General features: G+C 46.5%; 2 protein-coding genes across 11 annotated transcripts in view; both read right to left on the bottom strand.

The window, feature by feature from the left end:
- Positions 1–14089, bottom strand: part of sh3pxd2aa (SH3 and PX domains 2Aa) — a 78441-nt gene extending 64352 nt beyond the window's left edge. For 6 of the 8 annotated variants that reach the window (XM_035534835.1, XM_035534834.1, XM_035534837.1 and 3 more), the window contains exons 1-2: positions 13523–14089; positions 2263–2343 (exon numbers count right to left, since the gene is read on the bottom strand). In XM_035534835.1, coding sequence (XP_035390728.1) covers positions 2263–2343; positions 13523–13594 — 153 coding nt within the window. In that variant the 5' untranslated portion in view covers positions 13595–14089. Of the gene's footprint in view, positions 1–2262; positions 2344–8338; positions 8407–12122; positions 12511–13522 lie in introns of those variants that run through there. The other 2 variants (XM_035534839.1, XM_035534838.1) reach the window with 2 other exon arrangements.
- Positions 14090–14593: 504 nt separating this feature from the next.
- stn1 (STN1 subunit of CST complex) lies at positions 14594–22001 on the bottom strand. Of its 3 annotated transcripts, none has more exons than XM_035535049.1 (10): positions 21435–22001; positions 20886–21064; positions 20193–20288; positions 19889–19966; positions 19368–19523; positions 18606–18735; positions 17279–17441; positions 16712–16801; positions 16008–16080; positions 14594–15686 (listed from the first exon to the last, which is right to left on the bottom strand). In XM_035535049.1, exons 2-10 carry the CDS (start codon positions 21013–21015, stop codon positions 15529–15531), a joined length of 1074 nt encoding a protein of 357 aa, XP_035390942.1. In that variant the 5' UTR covers positions 21016–21064; positions 21435–22001; the 3' UTR covers positions 14594–15528. The 3 variants fall into 3 exon arrangements, 2 of the variants coding, with proteins under 2 accessions (XP_035390942.1, XP_035390941.1); XM_035535048.1 differs by having other exon boundaries at positions 16712–16837; positions 21435–21998; XR_004777009.1 differs by having other exon boundaries at positions 15596–15686; positions 15923–16080; positions 16712–16837; positions 21435–21999.
- Between the last annotated feature and the right edge of the window lie 287 nt (positions 22002–22288).

Below are 22288 nucleotides of genomic sequence, written 5' to 3' on the forward strand. Positions count from 1 at the left end.
AATGAAAATGCAATTTTCATGTAATCATTTCAGTAAATGTAATCGTAACACAAGGAGGCAGCAGTGAAACTTGGAGCAGACATATTCTCCTCGCTTTTCGCAGAGCCGGGCAAAATATTTCATTCCGTGCTTTCTGCAAACTGCAGTGGATTACAGATTATAATCCAAATTGGATTTAGACTGTTGTCACTGTCAACTGCTATTTGTGTGCTGTGTCATTCAGCGGAGCAACATGGAACTTTGCTTACCCCCCCCCATGCAGTGCCCTCTACTTCTGCACACGTGCGCTACTAGACCGTAGCTGAGTTGAAAAAAAATGAGACGGCCATCGAGTTTAGAGCGTTGCTTGCCAACCTGATTGCTACCGATCAAATCTCTTCGAACTGATAACGTGTGAAAGCTCCGACACACGTCTGCTTCTTCTGGATCTTTGCTTGATCGCTCACCGAAGCATAGCAGTAACATCGAGTCAGTGTTGTTATTAGAGGCTTAAACAGTGCGTGTTCTTTCCTCCTCGTTTTCACATTTGTTTGACAGGGGCAGCTGTTGAAATGGGCTTGCGCTGGTATTAAGATATTACATTACCTCATAAGATTTGGAAAAGCTCCCGCTGCACGGCCAACAGCGCCGGCAATGCTGTTTTAAGTACTCTGGCCCGGAATTCAGAATAACGGAGTGGTTCGTGCCTCGTTAAATGAGGATGGTGTTAATGACATCTATAATAAGAGCTGCTCAGGGCTCGGCTTTCACCCGAACCCGTTTCCACTGCCAACACAAGCGGAATTAAGTTCGCGTCGGAAAAGCGGGCCATGACTGGTCGTCTTGAAGGGGGGCATACATGAAGACACCCTCCAAAGTGGGCTGTGATTGGTCATCTTGGAGGGGGGCATACGTGTAGACACCCTCCAAAGTGGGCTGTGATTGGTCATCCTGGAGGGGGGCATACGTGAAGACACCCTCCAAAGTGGGCTGTGATTGGTCATCAGATTGGCCATGACTGAGAGGGGAAACACCCTCCAAAGCCAGAAGGCTGCTGACTGACGGCTCACTGCGGCTTTGTCCGTCTCCGATTGGCTTGTTTATTATTGCAGTCCACCCACAGCCGTCACAAGGACGATGGGATCCAGGACGCTCGGTGGGGGCGGCTCTCGGCTCGCTCAAGGCCTCTCAAGGCGTATCGATGGGGGCTTGGAGTGCGATTCCTGCACTCTTGCTGGCACGTGGAGGACTGGGCTTCCTCTCCAACACAGTCGGGGCTTTCGATAGACGTCCATGAGACCTGAGCTGGGTTATCACGCACCACGGTGAGTGGAAAGACCCCAAGACTCCACGCCGCTCTGACGGTGGTGGGCTCGCGTGTAACGTATCAATGTCGCAGCATGTAGGAAACTCTCGAAACAAATGGATATATTGCTGGACAATATTTCATATATGCGGAGACATGTGTACACATACGTACACGCACCAGCCCCTGGGGCTGGGCAGCATGAATGTCCAACACTCCACCACTTTAGGCAAACGCTAGTCCACAAAGAGCACACAAACCTCTTAAACGGAACAGCAAAAGGCCGTAATGGACAGGCACGTGTACCGTGGAAAACCCACTCATGAAAGTCAATCAGATTCCACCGCTCTGGTCTGTAATGCATGCTACATTAAACAGTATTAAAGTCACATCCTTGCATAGTGACAATATTAAATAACCTGCCAATCACTGCCTCAGCAAGAAACAGAGAAACAGAAACAGGGAATTCGAGAGAGTACGAGACAGAAAGAGAGAAAAAAGACAGAAAGACAGAGTTATAGTGCTTATTATAAATGCAAAATATCCCATTTAAAGCAGCTGATGGACAATAGAAATAAGTTAAACAGTAGCTGGTTATTGCATATGCACACACACACACACACACACACATTTATATATATATATATATATATATATATATATATATATATACACACACACACACACACACACACACACACACACACACACACATACACACACACTCAAATTATTATTAACACACATCTGGCACAGGGTACAAGCAAACACATTAACTCTGTTTGTGCTGGTTTTATACACCCCTAGTCCCTAGAGGCACCTCAAATGTGTGTGAGCAAGAGAAAAGTAAGAGTGTTGGGGGTGTTTATGTGGTGCATTACACAGAAAGAAAACATGCGTGTGTGGTGAACAAACAGAGCTAGAGCGAGAGATGCAATGAAGGGTAAGGAACTGAATATTCATGTTTTTCTTTTTACCTGAAGGTCGAAGAATTTGCTGTATCTCCTGTAGATGATGTGGGACGTGGAGTCGGAGTAAGTGACATTGATGAGATACACCTGCGGATAGGACACAGACAGGCACGTGAGCGCCAAAACCGTCCTGGACACGTCTGCTACACTCTCACTGGTAATGTAAGTAGCAGGTATGGTCTGGCCACCTTTGACACTGTGCCAGGCCATGGCTGAACCGCTTCATTGCACCGTCCAAACAGCGAGGACAGTGCTGAGAGAACAACGTTCCCACAAGCATTTAAAAACAGGAAGAGGCTTGCAGATTCAGTGTTTATACAGCATTCTCAATGCACACCCCCACCCCCGTGCATGCACGCACGCACGCATTTCTACTTTAATGGTGGTTTTCAAGTGAACTATATATTACTGAAGCTATGTCTATACGTCAGCCTTATCATATCTTTTTATTTTAAAAAATGTATTTTTATTTATTTTTATCTTTTTATTAAGGTGCCTTTTGTGAAAAGGGGAGGGGGCGTGGCACCGACCAAACGTCTCCCTGATTCGCTGTCAATCTGTGGGTGTTCCCGTCCCCGCGGTGAAATTAAAAATCCAAGCAAGCCACACACACACATTACGACACTCGGAAGTACTTTCTGGTGGTCATCTGGGGCGCGGCGGGAGGTGACGCGCCGGGCGCCAGCACATTGGTCTCCCAAACGGAACGAGCCTCTTGAAAGTCCGCGGAGCACAAACAAGCCCCCGTGACATCATCGGTTTTTGCATCTACTGATCTACTGATGCAGGGCTGAGGTGGCACGGCGAAACAAATAGGGCCGTACAGACTGCCAGACGTCCCCATCTGGAGGGTTTAATTAAGCAGAGCCTATTCACCCCTCTTCACTCGAGGCGCAATTGAGCTACTACACAGAGTAGCGGCTTCTTTTGATCTCATAATTAGGAGGGCAATTCGACGTCTCCCTCGCTGTTATTTTAAAGTGTTTAGCAGTGGCGGTCAGTTCAATTCAAAAGATATGGGTGGTGTTTTGATCACATTCTGATCTTCATCCGATTTTATATGCATTCTAAAATATACAATTACATGGCCCAACTGTATACGGACATATTCGCGTGCATGTGTTGCATACAAATCATATTACCACTGTGGTCAGGCCGCGGTCAAGGAGCGTGACCTCCATTTTTTCACGAACACGAGCCCGGGCGACGCGGACGGCCGCGCGCGCTCTCCAATTTGTCTTTCCCTTATCGGCGCGACGAGTTTTCTTCACGCCTGCCCGGTTTACCCACGCATCGCGTCCTAGTGTTTACCACGGCGCTTAGTGCAAATCTGTTAGCCATGGAGGGTTTTAACGGTCGTCCGGTAGTCCGGAGCGACGCTCGTGCTGACGAGACTCCAGAAGAAAACAAAAAGAAAAAGAAAAAGAAAAAGAAAAAAAAAAGCGCGGGTTGGCACGAGGCGATGGCAGAGCCGAGCCGAGCAAATTAATCTGTTTCACTTAAATGTGTCGTGGCGGTCCACTGCACCCCGCCCCGGTACCGAGTCGAAAGGCGAGCCAAGCAAACAACGCGTGTAGTTTTCCCCCTGAGGAAAGTAATAAAAGCTCAACGGCTCGTCCCGGGTCAGTTTTGCGTTCGCTTCGGTAATTGTCTAACCTTGTAAAAACTGACCATATTACCATGAGATGTTAACATGCGACCACGATGTAAGGCCTTTCTTCGCCTACACTCCCGACTCTGCGATACGATAAGACGGAGCACATCGTGTCAAGTTTTAAATCGCAGTTTTAATTCGCCCCACAGGGCTACAACCAACATGTCCCACCCACCAAGTAATCTCGGTCACAGTCACCTTCGCCTACATAATCCAAAACATAAAAAGTGTCCAGGGTTTTCCTGTGATTACGAGAGGAACAGGTTACGTAGCGTCTCGGCGACAGATTGTGTCCGTCCACCACTTACAGGCGGTTCGTCGGCCGTTAGCCGTCACGATGCAACAGGCGCGGGGAGACAAAAAGGTGGCGCGGGAACAATTTGTATCGTACGCGTGACTACGACAGAGAGCACGCAATGGCGGGAACGTGGTCATGACGTGTGCGTGTTTGTGCCGTCGTCCCTCCCGAAGGGTTGATCTCTCTCTCTCTCTCTCTCTCTCTGTCTCTCTCTCTCTCTCTCTCTCTCTCTCTCTCTCTCTTCTTTTTAAAATGAACTTAACAACTCGCAGGCCTGCCGGTGGGTATGGGGAGAAATACATGGCTACGGCAGTGCAGTCTCAAATCACCCAGAACAGTGAAGGGGCAATGAAAGACGGATGGGGTGGAGAGTGAGAGGAAGACTTGGTATCTGTGGGGCTGTAAATAGCTTCTGTGTGTGTGTGTGTGTGTGTGTGTGTTTTGTGCCAGAGTACCCCCTCTGTAAATCTGATAGCGGGAAAAGGCCTTCAGCACACTGGTGCTAATCCCACATACCGCTCATAGCTCCGTGCCGCAGGTCTGTGCAGCTATCCAAACCTGCTTATCACACACTGCAAGGCAGTTGAGCACATAGCAGTTGCTCATCCCCCCCCCCCCCCCCCCAACACACATTTTAAATGAGTGTGTGTGTGTAAATGACAGTGAGACACTGTGTTTGGTGACTGAGTAATAAGGAGTGGCTCGCTGAATGTTTGAAGGTTTCAGCACAGAATGCCATATGTAGAGACAAAATAAAGTTGTGTGTGTGTGTGTGTGTGTGTGTGTGACCACATACTTTATATAAGGCTCCCTGACCTGAGCAGCATGCAGGGAAGCTAATGCCACCCTTCCCTGCCCTACTCCAACGCGTAATTCCATAGCAGAAAGCCACCTCATCCTGTGGGCGGGTAAAAGACAGACTTGCCGAACCTCTCACCCCTCACTGGCCCGTGGAGGCCATCCTCATGACAACCACGAGAAGGATGGGGGTGGGGGGGACAAACTTGCTTAAACTCTGAGAATGTCAGCCACATCCCAACTGCCCCGTGGTGCAGAAATAGAAAGGCGTAGCCGGACGGTGCTCACAGATGAGCTAAAATTCGATCCCGGGCATCGACCCGAGATATTCAGCGTGCTGCCGGGTGCGGGTTACGTTTAGAGCCACCTGGCTGCGCACGCCATTTGCAGCCTTCAAAAAAAAAACATGCCATCCGCGGCACAGAGCGTGAAGGGAAGGGGTGGGCAGCCACACCGTACCCTTCAGGGTTCATAACCAGAGTCCCACAGGCGAAAGTTGAGAGCCAATGACAAAACAGTCCCACGATTGTAAGCGCCCAATCAAAGGAGCCCAACTGTGGTCGTGGAGGCCTGTTGCTAGGCAGGGTTCAGTCCTAACCTGAGATTTGATCCAGCTTCAGGAGTGAAGGGTGCTAAGTTGTAGTTAAAGCTATACACCGTATTCATCTGTTCATGTTTGCTTGCTTACAGTGGAGTTGGTACTGCTACTTTTTTGGCTGCATGGTGGCTTACAAAATGGGCCTAAATTGAAACATCTAATAAGTAGGGTTTTTAAGAAGCAAGTGAGCGTAAACAATATCCCTGAGTGTTTTTATTTGAATGAGATTTTCTACATCGGGTTTTTCCTCTTCTGTACTGTCGCTTGCCTAGTTTTATCCACACTTCATGCAGCAAGAGTCTCATCCTGCACCTGAAAGTCCGGTTCTCTAGTCGTGGTAAGAGACGTGTCAAAGCTTCCAAAAGGAGAGTCGGAAAATAACCAGTGGACCTGTCACGGTCTGAGTCACAGATCACACATACTCGTGGAACGCTCGCTCTCACACACACAAACAGGACCACACTCCGCGGATGGAACACTCGCTCTCACACACAAACACATGCTCCGCAAATGGAACGCTGGCGTTTTGCGGCGAAAGACAGACTAACTCAGGCCGAGACGAGCCGGCTGTGGATCCAAGCTTACACTGTTTCTCTGGGCGCGGGCCCTGCAGGGCAGAACCAAGCAGACGGAAACTTGGAACATCGGGATTCACTTTACCAACATGTTTGAACGACTCAGCTCTGTACAGGGAGTGCACTACCCATCATCCCCTATTACAGACAGAGAGATGAGCGCACCAGTGTGTCTCGGTCAAAGACGTCCTCGGATTTCAAACCAACGCCTTAAATTAGTTACAAACGGCCTGAAAATACATCAGACCTGATGAAACCTATAATTACACACTCAATTTCTCTCAATCAAGGAAATGTCGTTTTTAAAAACTGCATGAGAAATGTAACTCCTTTGCTATTCCCAGAGATGACGCCTTCTCCCCATTATCATCCCAGATGAAATTCCACAGTGAGACTGGCACTCACACCTGTGCTAGCGATATTAACACCTCGCTCTTTTCCACCAGCCTGATGTCAAATAAGTCCCCACCCTTCTTTCAGTCTCCCCGCCCTCTTTTCTCACACACACACACACACACACACACACACACACACACACACATAATTAAATCTTAACAATTAAATCTTACGAGTAGCGAGCGTCACCTCCCTGTAGAGAAGCTTACTCCTATGAGTCCTAAATCTGACGCTCTGCTTTTCTGAATTTCAATGAACCAGGAGTCTTGCTTTGCCAACTGTGCGTATGTTAACTTTTAGGAAAGCTTTGTTTTTGTGAAGCATGTGCAAAGATGTTTTTGTCTTTAAAATGTAGAACTTCTGCTTCAGAACTCTTTCAAATGTATCATCCAAATGTAAAGGCCAAGCAGACAGTTGCATGTGATTGTACCAAGCAATTAAAAAGGATTTACCTCATGCACATAATGTACGATGCTGTTTTATTTCATCAGTATGAAATGTGCCGCGCATTAACTAAGCCCCACAAGTACCAAGTGCACTTTTATCCTACGAATCAAAATGAACAACAAACAGGACACCATTTCTGGACTCTGCTTCCCCAGTGTCCACATCTTCCTAAATAAGAGAGAGGGATCGACGTGGTACTCGCGCCATTGTTTGTCGATGCTACGAGCGTTACAAGCGCAGCAGTAAAGCTGATCTCCGAGTGTCGCGCGAGGACCGCGTCTGTAGCAGGCAGTCGGCTACGTAACCTCGGCGGTCGCTGTTTGCACGTCGCACTAGTGGAGAGGACGGAGCTGAAATGCTGGGGTTATGAGAGGTCAAGTCGTGCTCGTTTGGTACGGTTCTTACGAAGGACATTCTTCTACCTACCCCTAGACCAACAGTGCAGAAACTTCGTTGGGAATGCGATTTTATCTGAGATGTTTGACGGATGTCCAGAAAACAAACAGGGAAATGTATTTTTCTGGAAGGTCTACATTGTTTCAAAGCCTTTTTAGAACAACTGGTTAATTCTTCAGGAGCTATTAATTCTTTAAAGTTATAAGTTCAATAAGATTACAAACAATATGAAGGCACGCTGCTACCATCTGTTTTCAAGCATTAATTCTGCTCTAATGCATTTCTAATGATCACCAACACTGTTATTAGACAGTAACAATCAATTTAAGAATTTGAGGACATGTTCACAAATAAAAAGAAAAACATTTCTCTAGTCCAAGACTTTTCTGATGGAAGGCATACAAAGAACAAAACACTGAGCAAAGACGAGTACTTGAAATCACACAGGCTCGTGCTCACAAAATTCCCAGTTCAAACAAGACCTCATTCATATCTTGTTTCCAGTCAGGAGCAGGCACAAGAGACAACCACCGTATTCACGTCAGGCGCCTCTGGGACATGCCAGCCAGAAGTGTGGGGTATAAGAAACGTTCATTATGTCACATGAAGAGCAGGCTCAGACCCCAGTAAGCCGGTCAACTGTATATCTGTCCAGAGAATGACATCATACGTCCTCTACTCTAATACAAAAGAGTAATCAGCTCCTACAGGGTCGCATTATCCAAAAAGGGAACAACATCTCACCGACAATAACTTTTTTTTTAGGACCGTTCTGCTAGCGAGGTCAGGCGCAGGCAAGCCAGGCGTTCGGTTTCCCTCAAAAGCTGCAACCTGTTCAAATGTCAGTTCAGAGGCGAATACGGCAATCAAAACGACATCCTTTTGTTGGTAAAGACAGAGTAAAAAATGGGGGAACTCACGGTCACGAGGGCAGTCCTCCTCCCTCATGGCTCGGCTTGAAAAGACGAGTGAAGGAGCGTTACGGACGTTTCGGCGGGCCACGGAGACGACCGGCCTCGCCGCCTGGAGCGCTAGAGCCCCAGGGCCCCGCCCGGAAGACGCCTATTTAAAGACGCGCATAAAAGAGCAGGCCATCATTCATCTCCTCAGCTGCCACGTTCTCCCTGCCCACAAAACCTCAGCCCCGTCGAGAAAATTGCTAGGATGAAAGAGGAGGTCTGTGACGCGAGCGGTAATGCTCCTCACATGGGGATGAAATCAACTGGGCCGTGCTGGGTTCCTGTTCCAAGAGCCGCTGAATTCTTATATATACAGCGGCACGGGACGGTATTGGATGGATCAAATTTGTCTACGACCTGATTCGTCTTGATATGGGACTCAAACCAACGGCCCGATGTGATGTGGGGGTGGGTGGGGTTTAGATGACCCGAGGCAGCACCTTGCTCTCGTAAGATGGGTGTGTCGTGCCCTGCTGACTCCTTCCTCCTCCGTTGCTGGGAGGCCTGTTACTAATGGTAGCCGGGGGGGGGGGGAGGGGTGGCTTTCTGCAGGAAGTCGTTATCTCGCTAATCATTTAATCATTCGTTTGGCGATATCTAGATGAAGGAGCTGAAAGAGATGAAGGGGACTCATGCCAGGCTCTCAGCTGAACGGGGAAGGGGGAAGCTGTGAATGGCAGTGCTACTACCACCATTACGTAATGGTCCTTTAAGCTTGTGTGGCGATGTTTTGGCCAAGTGGGTCCTTGTCTTACGTGTGCGCAATACTGTTTGTGCAGAAATTCTCCTCCTTTCATTGTGGTTGTTTCCACCCTACAAATGACCTTTGGTTGCACCCTTCACCTCCCCGGCTAGACACACACACACACACACACACACACACACACACACGGCACAGGAAGTAGAGCAGGAGCACACACTATTTCCTGGAGAAGCGGAGATGAAAAAGTGTTGATTCGGCAGGCTCTTCCCCCTCCCACATAACTCCTCACACTCAACGTGTGCACTGACCCAGGATCAGCTGTCTGTCCCGCATCTCTTAAACCTCATACAGCGTCGACAGCATGGGCAAAACGCCAGACCGATATTATGCTGCTGCATGTTGCATTTGCGTGAAATCGTGCGGAATATCAAACCAAAAACAAACGGGTAAACACTTTATTACATAAAAACAGCCATGTGATATTTTAAATAAAAGTATTTAAGATTATTGGTTCATGAGAATGCAGTGAATTACAGGAACACCCATGAAACATTATTCTGGAATTTCTGGGCTTGGCCACGATGCTCACAGCGCACAGTAGAGCCACGATTACTAACAGACTAATGGTCTTAATTTGCAAATTTCAGCTTCTCCAATGTCAACATTGCGATTATCAATGTATTGTGTGACCCTTTACAATACGTTTGCTTTCCATAGCCCACGAGCTGAGGCTGGGTCATGTGACCCAACAAAAGCCAACCAGGCCTTCTAGAAAACCTCAGTCATGCCTTTAAAAACATAGCAGTAACTCCTTACACCAGATCAGGGTGAAGCTTTAGGCTTTTGGTTGCAGGAGTTACATATCTGAAACAGGAACCCAGAAGCCAGCATGTGGCAAGTTCTGAGTCAGTGTTCTGTGTTCACAGATGAAGATATGAAAGGAAAAAGGAAGTGTGTGTGCAATGTGGCAAAAATTCCATATCACGGTACTTGAAGGCAACATGACAAATCACGATATTCCTGAGCTTCGCCAGGAAATTCTGTTATTACCTACAAAAAAAAAAGGCTGTCTTCAATTTTGAATAAAAATAAACACTGAACTTAAAAAAGCCGTAATGTAGATGGCAAAAAAACAAACATTTTTGACTTTCCTGACCTTCCTATTGATTAGGTGACCAAAAAAGACAAAACATGACCAAAAATACCATCGGCCAGTTACTTACAGGCTCACGTTTATGTCTCGCAAAATGATCATAGATTAGAATATGAGATGATAGGCAAAAGCTAAGCAATTGTCAGATATACAGATGCAGAGATAAACTAAGGAAGTTTCTCTACAGCAGTGCTATACCACTCTGCCACTGTCATGCTAGTCTCGCTGGGGTCTGTGTAACTGCCTTGTTCCAGGACACGCGGGAACGTCCTGCCACATGACTGTAAACATACATGTAGCTCATAACTCTTCCTGTCTTATCTGTTTCCACACAGTTCCACAGTTCTAAACAGTTGATCTGCTAAAGCCAAACTGTAAAATGCTTTGTTGATATTTGTAAATTAGTGATAATTACCATTCTCTTTGCATATATTGGTAACCACTCACATAAAATCCTTCCGAGGTAAACCTGGTAGATTGATAACTCTCTATAACTGGTATCTGTTTTTCCTTAAAACATACAGCCCATATAACTAGTCAATAAAGGGTCCAAAGGGAACAATCACATTTCCCGCCCCAGGGCAAAAAGGCTGACCCAGTACTGCTCATCGGGCCCTGTACGTCTGACCCCTGCCGGGGTAGGGGTTTCCCGCGATGGCCGCGCATACCCACGGACCATAGCCAGAGGACCATAGCGTAATCACGCCAAGAGCAATGCCCGAATGAGCCGAATCCTGCATCAGGCAACTGCAGCCTAACAGTGTGAGCTGTCTCCGTGGACGAGGGTCGGCTAATAGGAACGGGGGCTATAAGAAGAAGAGATAAGGACAGGGGGAAGTGAAAACCAAATGACAGGAAAGCCAGCAGCCGGAGGCCGGGGCAGCCGCGCAAACTTCTAAAGGAAGCGGAAAGAACGGTCAAGCGTCTGGTTTACGGCGAGTCCCTTCAGTATGGCGGACTGTCTAATATGGGGCCAGCACTGGCTTATAGCCTGTTAGAGCCTGAGCTGGTATTGATGCGCTGAAATTTTAATAGGCGGAAAGAGCGAAGAAAACGCAGGGAAGTGCCCGGAGTGGCCCTGAGGAGAACCGGCGCAGAACGGCTGCAGCCAGCTTCAGGAAGTCTGAGGGGCTGACAATGGCCCTCTCTCTCTCTCTCTCTCGCGCACATACACATACGCTAGCACACAGATACATGAACACACACTTCTTGGAAATGAGTGTTTCTGATGGACAATGGCAGAGCCTTGAGAACACAAAACAATGACCTACGCAACAAGCCCGCGTCGCAGTACCACGTCCCTTTTTTTCACACACATACCACCCTCCTCGCTCCCGATGGAGAGCAAGTGACTAAACCCCTTTTATAATCCGCCATCCGCTTTGTTGCTCACCTCTGGAGCTCGGCAATTAAACGCACACCGGACCATCAGCCGCCGGAGCTCCTTGAGAGTCCAACCGCGGCTTCGATCGCACGGAGCTGACAGGCATGCTTGGGAAACTAACCCGCCATGCTGCCCCGCGGCGTGGCCGTCGAGGAGCAACGTGCGGTACTCTCCACTTCCTGTCTGGCAGCTGAGCCGGCGTGATGAATCTTCCCGCCGTACCCCCGCCTCCCTTTCTCCTGACCAGCTGACTCACTAATCGTGACCGACCTGTGACCGGTGTGAGTAGGCCCTTCGTCATCGGCCACGCGCCTAAACTCCCCGCCACGCCTGAGGGCAAGCCAGCCCAAGCGACAAAAGGGAGGAAGTGGGTTCGCTCTGTCTGAAGTGCCAGTTTGGGAGCGCGAGGGCTCTTCCGCCCCTCCTTCTCCGCCTCTCGGTCTCGCGGCCCCCATCCCTAAAAGGATAAGTGTGTGCAGATGTTTGACAAAGGCAGCAAATTAACCTGCTTCTTTCACTCTGTGTCTCGCTCCAGACTCCAGACAGTGAAGTCGTCGCGAGGTTGAGAGATAAGTCCATCTCGATTCCGCTCACAGTCTCCTGCTCCCCGTGGAAACGGAACGCAGCAAAGGGGAAATAAATGAACCTGGGTGGCTGCAGAGTCGGTGGGGGAAAAACAGCTGGCTGGCGACTGAACTGGGATCAGTCTGTGCTGGCTTCATCTACGTCCCATAGCTGGGAGACCTGTGTCGAGTCAGCGGATAAAGGCATGATCAAAAACTACAGGGCCGCACGAGCGATTATGGACGCCTTCCAGTAAGGTGGATTTCGTGCAGCTCCCTGCAGGTTTACTGATCTACAAATCATTACTTCCCAGAAAAGCTGTTGGCATTATGATGGCAACAGCTCAACAAAAAAACAGTGCTTCTCAGAAGCACCTGGTGTACTCGAATCGTATCTGCTGTTCATCCCAAAACACCCCCTTCTCGGTTCAACTTTGGTTTTAATGAAAGTGCAATAGAGTTGTTGGCCGTAACAAATTAATTTCTTGAGGATAAGTGGCATACAGGCGAGTATCGGTTCTCTGACTGGACCCACGACAGTTCAGTTTAGAGGCTGGTATCGTGGCTGGTAGATATGAAGGAGTGTTTCTGTTTTACCTCCTGGAGATAAGCACAGGAGCTAGAAGCACAGCCTGGTGCATTTAAATCCGTTTTCAAACCACTAACGCCTCTCTATTGCCTCGTATACACATTTTGGAAAGCGATGTTCAACTATCTATAACGACATGGTTTCTTCGTGGTCATTCATGAAAAGTAGGTTAATGATTTGCATAAACGCCAAAAAGCACCACGAAAAATATTGACTAACCGCTACATAGAGTTACAGACAGTAGCTTTTGACCAAAAGCCTGTAACGTGGTCAGTGGCCATATTTCATCTGACAGAAATTACTACGTTAAATATGTTTACACTTGTAAAAGCTACTGCCTGTGACAGCATTACACAGTTATTAGACAGAAAGCTTATTTGTGCCTAAACAGCAGAAGTATAAAATTGTAGGTGGCCTATAAAAGTTTAACTATGCACATTTACAAAGTGCGTGCGTGTGACCCATTAGGCTCGCCTACTTCCCGATTCACATGGAATAAACAAATTGATTACAAGATGACGTCATGATCCGGTTATCCCCGAACGGCTCTTCTTCATCAATAACGGGGCCATATGCGACTCGCGAAGCCCGAACGCACGCTCGTCGGGTGAGATGCGGACAGGGATCGGGTTAGACTTTCCGTCCAGCTTTCGGCTACCGCTTTCATTCCACACGGGGCAGGACGCCGTGCCGCCTCTCGCTGGGTCGGACTGTAATGGCCGGTGAAACGGGGGGAGCGCCGGGCCTACTCACGTAGTGCTTGGACGGATGCCGCCGCTTTTCCACGTCCACGACTTTCACGTCCAAAACCGTCCGAAACTGCATCTTGAACCGGAGGCGTAGACGCGCTGGGAGGATGAACGATCCGATCCCGACGGGACGGCCGCCGCAGCAGTTAGATTTAATAACAGTCACGGAGAGGGTCCGTTTCAACGATATTGCTGTCGTTTTTTTGTTTTGTTTTTTAATGAAACCGCGCGACCGATTTTACTCTCGCGCCCCTGCGTTCGCGCAACTGTTCCTACTTCGCGCAGTAAAGCGGCTCTTACGCGAATGCCGAGCAGCCGTATAAGGGTTAAAACTTATTACCGCCTCCCCGTGCAAAAAAAACAAAACAAAAAACCCGAAACGAAATCCGTTAATTCTATTCACGAGCATCTATTTCCCCTCAACAGCATTAAAAAAATAATCCAAACTGAGACGACCTCGGTCGGTCGGAACCACAGCAGTACTGGATCGCTGCGTGAAGATGATGATAATAATAATATTAAAAGGCTGTCGCCTAACTTGAGGACCGGTGTCCGTCCTTTGTCCTGACCGCTACAGCCCACCTAGACCCGGGGGGGGGGGGGCTCTGCTTAAACGTAAGCGCGTGAGCGGGGCGCATCGAGCGCGCGATCCGTTCCCTGGGCTCGCGGTCCACGCTCGGCAGGAAGCGCACGCACCGAGGGGCCGTTTCGTGCGATGGGCCGGGCTTGCAAAACAAGCTCGGCTGCGGTTGCGGGGGGCGGGGGGGGGGAAGCTTTCAGAGGGGAAAAAGCTGGCGTTTGTCGGTGCGGGCGCCTTCTTCCCTCGCGTAACGCGGGACGACGGGAGCCCTACGCTTCGTTCCCGTGGCTTTTATGTCTCGTTAACGTCGAAAAATGGACGCGTAACGAGAGTTTTTCGGAGTGATACGGGCTCCAAGGCAGTCCTGGGTGACGGGAAAGTAGCTAGAATTAAAAGCGCACGGATATTAAATGAAGTCACGTGTAGTGCGATGAACAAAACACGCTGCAGAAATGGCTTATGTGTTCTGACACCAAAGTTCTTGGACACGTCGAATTATTTCAGCAGTGTTTATTATGAACAGCCTGTCTGCTGCCAATAGGCTGGCAGCAGTGCAAGAAAACTGCATGGATACAGTTGTTCTCGTGGACAGCGGGGATTGGTATGTTCGCGCTGCCCTCCTGTGGCAAAAGTTTGCACATGCATTTTTGTACATGGTAAACGCTTGTTGAGGCATTAGTTAAAATATTGGGAGAAAAGAAATGGTTCTTTTTGCCTAAAGGACATTTTTACATTTGTAGCATGATTTAAGGCATTTCCTTAAAGTTGACAAATCGGAAAAGATTCTGAAAAAAAAATGTCTTTCCGGTTTCTCCACCTAGCGCCACTCTTCCCCAGTCCTTGTGTTACTCATAGATGCCTAAATGTTGAAGTGTTTTAGCTTCATCTTCACAGAATGCTTTATTCAGTAGACCTTGTCACTTTAATAATTTTAAAAATGCGCAATAATTTTAACTAATACTTTTTGTGACTATCAAGGAACATTTTTCCTGTAGACTGCAGACTATACCTTAGAATACAATTTCATTAAATTAGACTAAATGCATTTAGGCTTTCCAGATTGGTGCTATGAAAACTGATTTTTAAAAGGCAAGCCGTTTAAAAGGCACACTATATGTTAGCAAGTAATAAACCAACTGAAATCTGTGCATAGCACTTCCAGATGGTGCGGCACGTACACAACCGTCTGCTATGAGAAACAGAAAAACATGAAAGGTGGGTGGTGACAAGTTAAACAGCCCAAAAAGAGAAAGATTCCCAACACTGCATTGCAGGATCTTTGATCAGAAGCTCTGAGCATTTTTCATACCGCCACTGCATCGTTCCATGCGCCTGGGGAAAACAAAACAAAACAAACAAAAAAAACCCACACCCGAGTCGTCCTCCTGCAGACGGGTTTCTGGACACCGAGGCGTCTGCAAAACTCACCACTACAGGACGGTGTAGTGCGAGTCCGTGGTGCTGATGATGTCACTATTGCATTCTAAGAGCCTGAGCGCGACCTGCAGTGCTTCTCTGCTGAGGTTCCGGCTGTAGCGCTGCCTCACGCTGGACAGGACATGCAGGACATGGCAGCCTTTCTCGGTGTCTGTAAGCACACAGAGCGACAGTTGGCGTGCTGGAGATAGCAGGCTTAACATCGGCCCACCACCGCCGCACACACTGGTTTACGTTATTATTTGACTATTTACAGCGTCCTTCCATCCCTGTGCTTGAGGTCTCCAGGACTGCACTGCTTTGGTGGTTTCCCTGCTACCAGCTCCTTAATATTCACTTATGATGAGCAGCAACCGACTGCTTTGTGAGTGGAGGCTGGAATCTAACCTATTTGGTGTTCCCCAAGGATCACTACTCGGCTCTGTCACAGTTTCCCTTTCTCACGTTATGTAAGCAGGGCAAAGGCACTGACATTTCTCCCTTTTGGAATCTTCTCGTAAGACGTCCATTATGGCAGCAAGCAGATCTTTGTCCTGTTCAGTTACCTACAGTGAACATATAGCAGAACTATGCTCAGTCGCATTCAATTAAAGCGCACAATACTGTTCCATAATTTTATAGCAAAACAATAAGCATTACACCAAAACACATGGAAAAGAGTATTCAATTACTCCTATTAATCTTAATATTCTAATTAATCGTAAGGCATATTATTTAGTATCTACTACAAACTACAGTAACTACAAGGAAACTAATCTGAATAAGGGAGTGAGGAATTTTTCCTTCCATGGTTCCTTGGTGTTTAAAAAGTAAACAAATACATAGCATGATGACAACAGAAAATTTTCAGATCTTTAAATTACTGTAATTTATTCTGGCCCAAGCACTGTAGGCAGTAGTTTAAACCATAGTTGTAGGTTGTAATTTAAAGGTTCAATAGGATATTATCTTCTTCTTAATGTAACAGCAAATTTAAATGGAAGGATTACTTAGCAATCCTTTAATCAATAATTTTTAATCTGGATCTTTATAACCCTGATGTGATGAAATTTTATGAAATTCTAGGAGAATAAGGTATTGGGGGTGGTTAGTTTCTCCATAACTCACTGATGAAGCTTATCTGTGTGTGTGTGTGTGTGTGTGTGTGTGTGTATGAATAGAGTAGGACTTGCATACGTTGTAAACCTCATCTGGGGACAGCACTTTACGGAATATCTCCCCTTCGTCCTGGAGAATCTTCAGCGAATCTTTGAGAAGGTTCCAGACCTGCGTGGCAAACGGCGGTGCAGCAGAAGGCAACTCCTATAACCAGACCCAAAACACACAGTGCCCAGCTATGAAAGGATTCATTATAGTCCATTCATGAACAGGCTGCTTACAATGAGGCCAAACACAAGTAAAGAAATCTGGTAAAACCAATATGCTTGTTTAATACCTTTCAGGCCTGATATGCATTTGCATAACATGTAGCACCTGAAATTGCCCAAAGGCCTTTTATTTTCACTAGGTTAATTACAGCATCTGCACCGTGTAACTGGGTCTATTTTCAGCCTGTGATATGCCTCTGCTGTCACAATCATCATGTCATTATTTAACAGCAGGGTTGGTGCAACAGATTTTAAATGACATCTCTAACTGGCTGACCAGAGGTGCTGCAGTAAGCTTCACCCAGTTCCTGATTTGGATGAGATGCACGGGCTAAAAGCGTAGAAACTGAGATGTCATGCGGTCGAGGGGGTCCACCTGGCCCACTGACGGGGTCGCAGCAGGCCGCGGGAGCAAGGGGTGGAGGAGGTACTCCACGTCGTAGGGCCGAAATCTGGCCACCTCCTTCTCTCGCAGGAACTCCTTCAGGATGCGACCCGCCCGGCCCAGCAGCAACTGGAAGTCAGAGAGCCCACCAGGCCTTCGTGGGTGGACACACAAATGAGCACGTTAAACAAATCGCAAAAGCATTTAAAAGTTCCGTGCTAGCCTGTCTCAAACTGGGTTCCTCACTGAACTGGTGGAATAGTTTATCACAAGATGAACACACTGCATAATTTGACTAGTTTCCCAATAATCCGGATGTTTTCGATTGCACTTTAAAACCTAAAAACATGCACAGAATATTAGTTTCAGACTAAGGTAGCCAAACAGCCAAGTTCTGACTGGCTGGGTTCTCAATAGCTCACTGGCTGAGCCCTTCCACTGCTGACTGACTGACAGTTGCCAGCATCTGTTAGGGCCTTTTTACAGAAGTGGGCAGTTGACGGTGTCCTCCGATCCTGTTTAGCTACGGCAGGACACTGCCAGAGAAGCAGCTTGAAAACATGCGGCATAGTAGCTGCATGTGTCAGAAAGAAAGCCTGCTAGCTCTAACTTCCACACTTACTGCCATTGTGGAGGACACATGCTGTGTACACAAACTGGATACAACATTTGGAGAACACTGGAACTTTAAAGCTTCAGCCCAGAAAATGGCTTTTACCTTTTCGGATTAGTTTTAAGGGAACGCTTGGCATTTTTGCACAGAAAAAAAAAGACTTGCTTGGTAGATAAGCTCAATAATTGTGAGAGCACAAATATTGTTTGTTTCAGTTAACATCAGCCAATTCATAGAGCTGCACAATATGGACAAAATACTAAATCGTAATTACATAATTATTATATATTATTATTATTATTATTATTATTATTATTATTATTATTATTATGTAATTACACTAAATATTTCCATAGACCTTGTAATATGTTAAAAACGGGCAGGGTTTATTTTGAGTGAAATTACTCCCTGCTGTTGGAAGAATGCTGCAATTCATCAGAAAACCTACATAACATTTACTGGGCATGTCTGAAACTGGCAGCGACACTCACAGCAGATCAAAACCGAAAACCCAAACTGGTTTGTTCTAAATCGCGTTTGTCATAAACCTCATCACGGCCTTCTGTAATCAGCGCTGGAAAGGTCAACATTGCGATGACCATAAAGCGTGCTGCACTATGGCCAATCAGGTCGACCATGACCGAAGGCCTGGCATCCGTGCTCGGCTGGCGCAGCCGCTCCCTGCTGTCTCGCCGCGTGACTTACTCAGCAGCAGCGGCGGTGCCGGCCTGATGGGGAGGAACCGAGAAAGGCCTGTCATAGCAGTCCCTGTAGAGGCTGGGCATCTCCAGCATGCGCGAAATCTGGACAGCCATCACCGGGTCGCTCACTTTATCTGCACACACGACGACACAGTGGAGGAAAAACAGAGTGCACGCAGCATTCCGTTACCATGCGCATTTAACCGCGTCCGAGCCAAACGAAAGAACGCAAGTAATGAGGAAGTGGGAGAGAAGTGGTATAGCATTTCAAAAGACAGCGACTGGGATACAACTTTCTTCTTAAAACTAATAAAGATTTGATGTCTTAGAGGACTAAGATGTCCAAGAACCAATCCTGTTTGAACAGGGGACTGAGTAACCATAGTGCTGGGATTAAATGTGCTTGCTCTTAAGCATTTCAATATGCACCAAAGCCATCTCTAAACCTGCACATGTGCATCTGCTATGGAAACTTCTAAGCACACCTCATACATACTGAATATTTCACATGTATTCAGAAATTCAAAAGGTAAAAACAATCCTATAGGTTTGTTTGTCCAAACACAGGCTTTTTTTTTTTTAGAATTCCTGCTGCTGGCCTTTGAGCCTGTTGAAGAACTAGACCTAATCTGTGTCTGGAAACCATCTTTGTGTATGGGTCTGTTGCTCTCTGAGGGAGTTTCCTCAGCACAGATTAAGTCATATCCTGTGCCAAGCATTATCCTTCAAGATGGGTCTTGCAAACCGCCCCCCCCGGGTATCTTACAAAAGCAGGAGGCCATGATCTCCCTCTGCTGGCGGGAGGTTTTGACGGTGCCACGCACTCGGAGCACGTCTCCAATGTCCAGTTCCATCCTGCTCCTCTGGGCCTCCCGCAGCTTCCTCAGCTGCTCCTCTGCGTCAAAGACTCCGCCTCCTCGTCCTGCGGCCGGCGTTACAGTCATTATCACAAGTCTGACACGCTAAAGTAATGCGGGTAACTGTGAAACCTGCAGTCAGTATTACGAAGATGAGACCTTAGCTAAAGAGAGTTGAACATTACCATCGGCGTCTAAACCTTCACCAAACGTGATCAGTTGTGCTGCCCAGTAACAGTGAAGGTTGGAGCTGCATGCCAACTAAGCCCATATTCAAACCAAGCAGTCACTTTGTCAAACTGGGAGATAAAACTGATTACTGTCAAATGGGAGATAAAACTGGAGTCTCTTATGGTTCTGGCATCTGCTCACAGCAGATTAACGAGGGTATTAGGGGTGTAATCCCTGTTAAGTGTTTATAATTACTTACCCTTAACTGAGTCTCCAAAATCTCTCCACTTTTCATCTTTCCAGCACAAGCAGTTGATGACTCCAGTACTGTCATCCACTGGATTTTCCGTGCAACCGTTAATGAACAAAAGATAAACACGTATGCAATCATCGCATCAGATGGAATTAATGTCACTTGGCTGGCTTGAGGTAAATTTCCACATTAACCCAGTGGAATGCCAATGAAACTGAAACACTCCTCTGGTTTTAATACCAGGACTTGTTTGCAGCCTCTGTAGTCCTAGAACAGCTTCAAAGCTGGTAGAGACACGAGCTGGGTTTACCTCCATAGCAGCAGAAGTCTTCTCTCTCCCGTCTGTATACAACAGTACCTAGCACATCCACCTGGAACACTGGATGGGTCTTATAGAAATAGATCCCTGCAAAGAATTGAATCATGTATGAGAAACCTGATTACGCACAAACAAATTTATTCACATTTATGTGCAAAGGCAGGAAGGTATTCTCCTATACATGCTGGTTGAAGACTCTAATGAAGGTGTAAATAGGTGAAATGGTACCATAGGTCCCTCGAAGCATGTACTGCTGGTGTTTAAAGGCTTATGTTTCCCTTCACCCAGCAGTGAAAGCGATTCATAGTGTAAGTAGAGGAAGTCAAATTGTGAGCAGGCCAAATGTGTCATTCTGCCACATGAATTTCTCAATTTGTCCATACAGGTATCTCAGTACAGATACAAATTATTACAATGTTTGAGACTAAGGTGACATTCTTGCAAATGTTCTTGTTTGGTTACCTGCCTATACAAACATGCAAACACTGGAGTGTATGCAAGTGTACATCACCAGTGGAATACGTGTTATAAGCGCACTCTCGAGTCCAGGTCAAATCATAAAGCTCACAACCTTGACACAAAACCAAAGGATGACTGAACCTGAAATTGAACCACAAACTTTTCCTCTTTTTTTAATTTATTTATTTTTGTATTATTATTTTTATTTTATTTTTTTTACTGTACCTGGAACTTGTCGTGACTGTCTCATCTGTAGTATGTCCTTAACATAAAGCCTGGCAAAGGCTTTAAAGACGGGGTCCAGCCCCCAGAGCAGGTGGGGAGGTTCTTCTTCAGCATCACCTTTATCAGACATTCATTCCAAAAGGCCGAACGGACCCCCCCGGACAGCCAAAGATCTGCATCTACCAACAAAACAAAACAAAAAGACTGGATTCGTCTTGTCTACACGAAACGTAAACCGTTCTTGCTACCTAGTTAGCTAATACCAGCTAAGATAAGTAGTCTCTTGTAGCAGGAACAGCGTAGGCTGTGTGTAACAGTTGAGCGGATTTAGCTACATAGTTTCATCTGAACGATGTATTTTTTATTTAGTTTGATAACCACAACTTCACTTTGTCACGCCAGGTAAACATTTATTATCGTGCCAGTTAGCTAGCGTTAGCCAGCTGACAAACACACCGCAGTTTAAACGACAGCTATGCTAACCGCTAGCTAGCTAAGGTAGCTGATTGACTAACAACTAGCGGTTAGCTATCGCGTTTGGCTAGTTACCTGCGCCTCGATAACTTAAATATAAATGGAGAAGCCCTCCAGGAACACTGCAATGAGCAAAGCCGTTACTGGTCGTTACTGGGACAGTCCCAGCAATTAACTGGATTTACCGGCTAACGTTAGCATTAGCAGTAGCAAGCATGACCGTAGATATTGAACTCCGGAGCTGGTAGTCACACTTAGCGCCTATACCGCCCCTAGTGTAGTCAAGACAATATTGCCAAACATGAACTAGTTTCATACAATTCCTGTCGTATTCAAAGATGTATTACTAGCTGCATTAATACAAGTCAGCAGCAACAATAAACATTATTATATATGAACATAATATTAATAGCAGCTAACAATTCGTTATCAAGATATTAGCATAATAATATGAAAATATTTTTCAGCAAAGATGTAAGTGGTAGTGTAGTCAACAGCTGTCTGTCAGGCAGTGACGTTCTGGTAAATATTTTGCAGGTAAGCTTGCTATGTGCACTACTAAAAAAATGAAAATGTTTCACTGTTGCATGTTGAACCAAATTGCAAGAGCTAATAAATTGATAAGTAAAAGACTGGAATCATTAGACAGTGATCAAACTAACTTGATTATAAGTTCAATCATTATTGTGTGTATCCTCTATATGTTTGCCTATAAATGTTTATCTATAAATGTTTAATGTTTATTAATCATGATTCTGGTTATAAACATTTGTGAACAGAGAAAAACAGGCAGTCATAGAACTTAATGTCACTTCAACTAATGTCGCTTGACCCAAAGCTTAACAACACCATTGTCCTATCTACCTCTATAACTATAATTGTTATAGAGGTAGATATGACACCGGTGTTGTTAAACATACACAGGCTGA

This window comes from Electrophorus electricus, chromosome 16 (genome assembly GCF_013358815.1).
Source record: "Electrophorus electricus isolate fEleEle1 chromosome 16, fEleEle1.pri, whole genome shotgun sequence".
NCBI classification, from domain to species: domain Eukaryota; kingdom Metazoa; phylum Chordata; class Actinopteri; order Gymnotiformes; family Gymnotidae; genus Electrophorus; species Electrophorus electricus.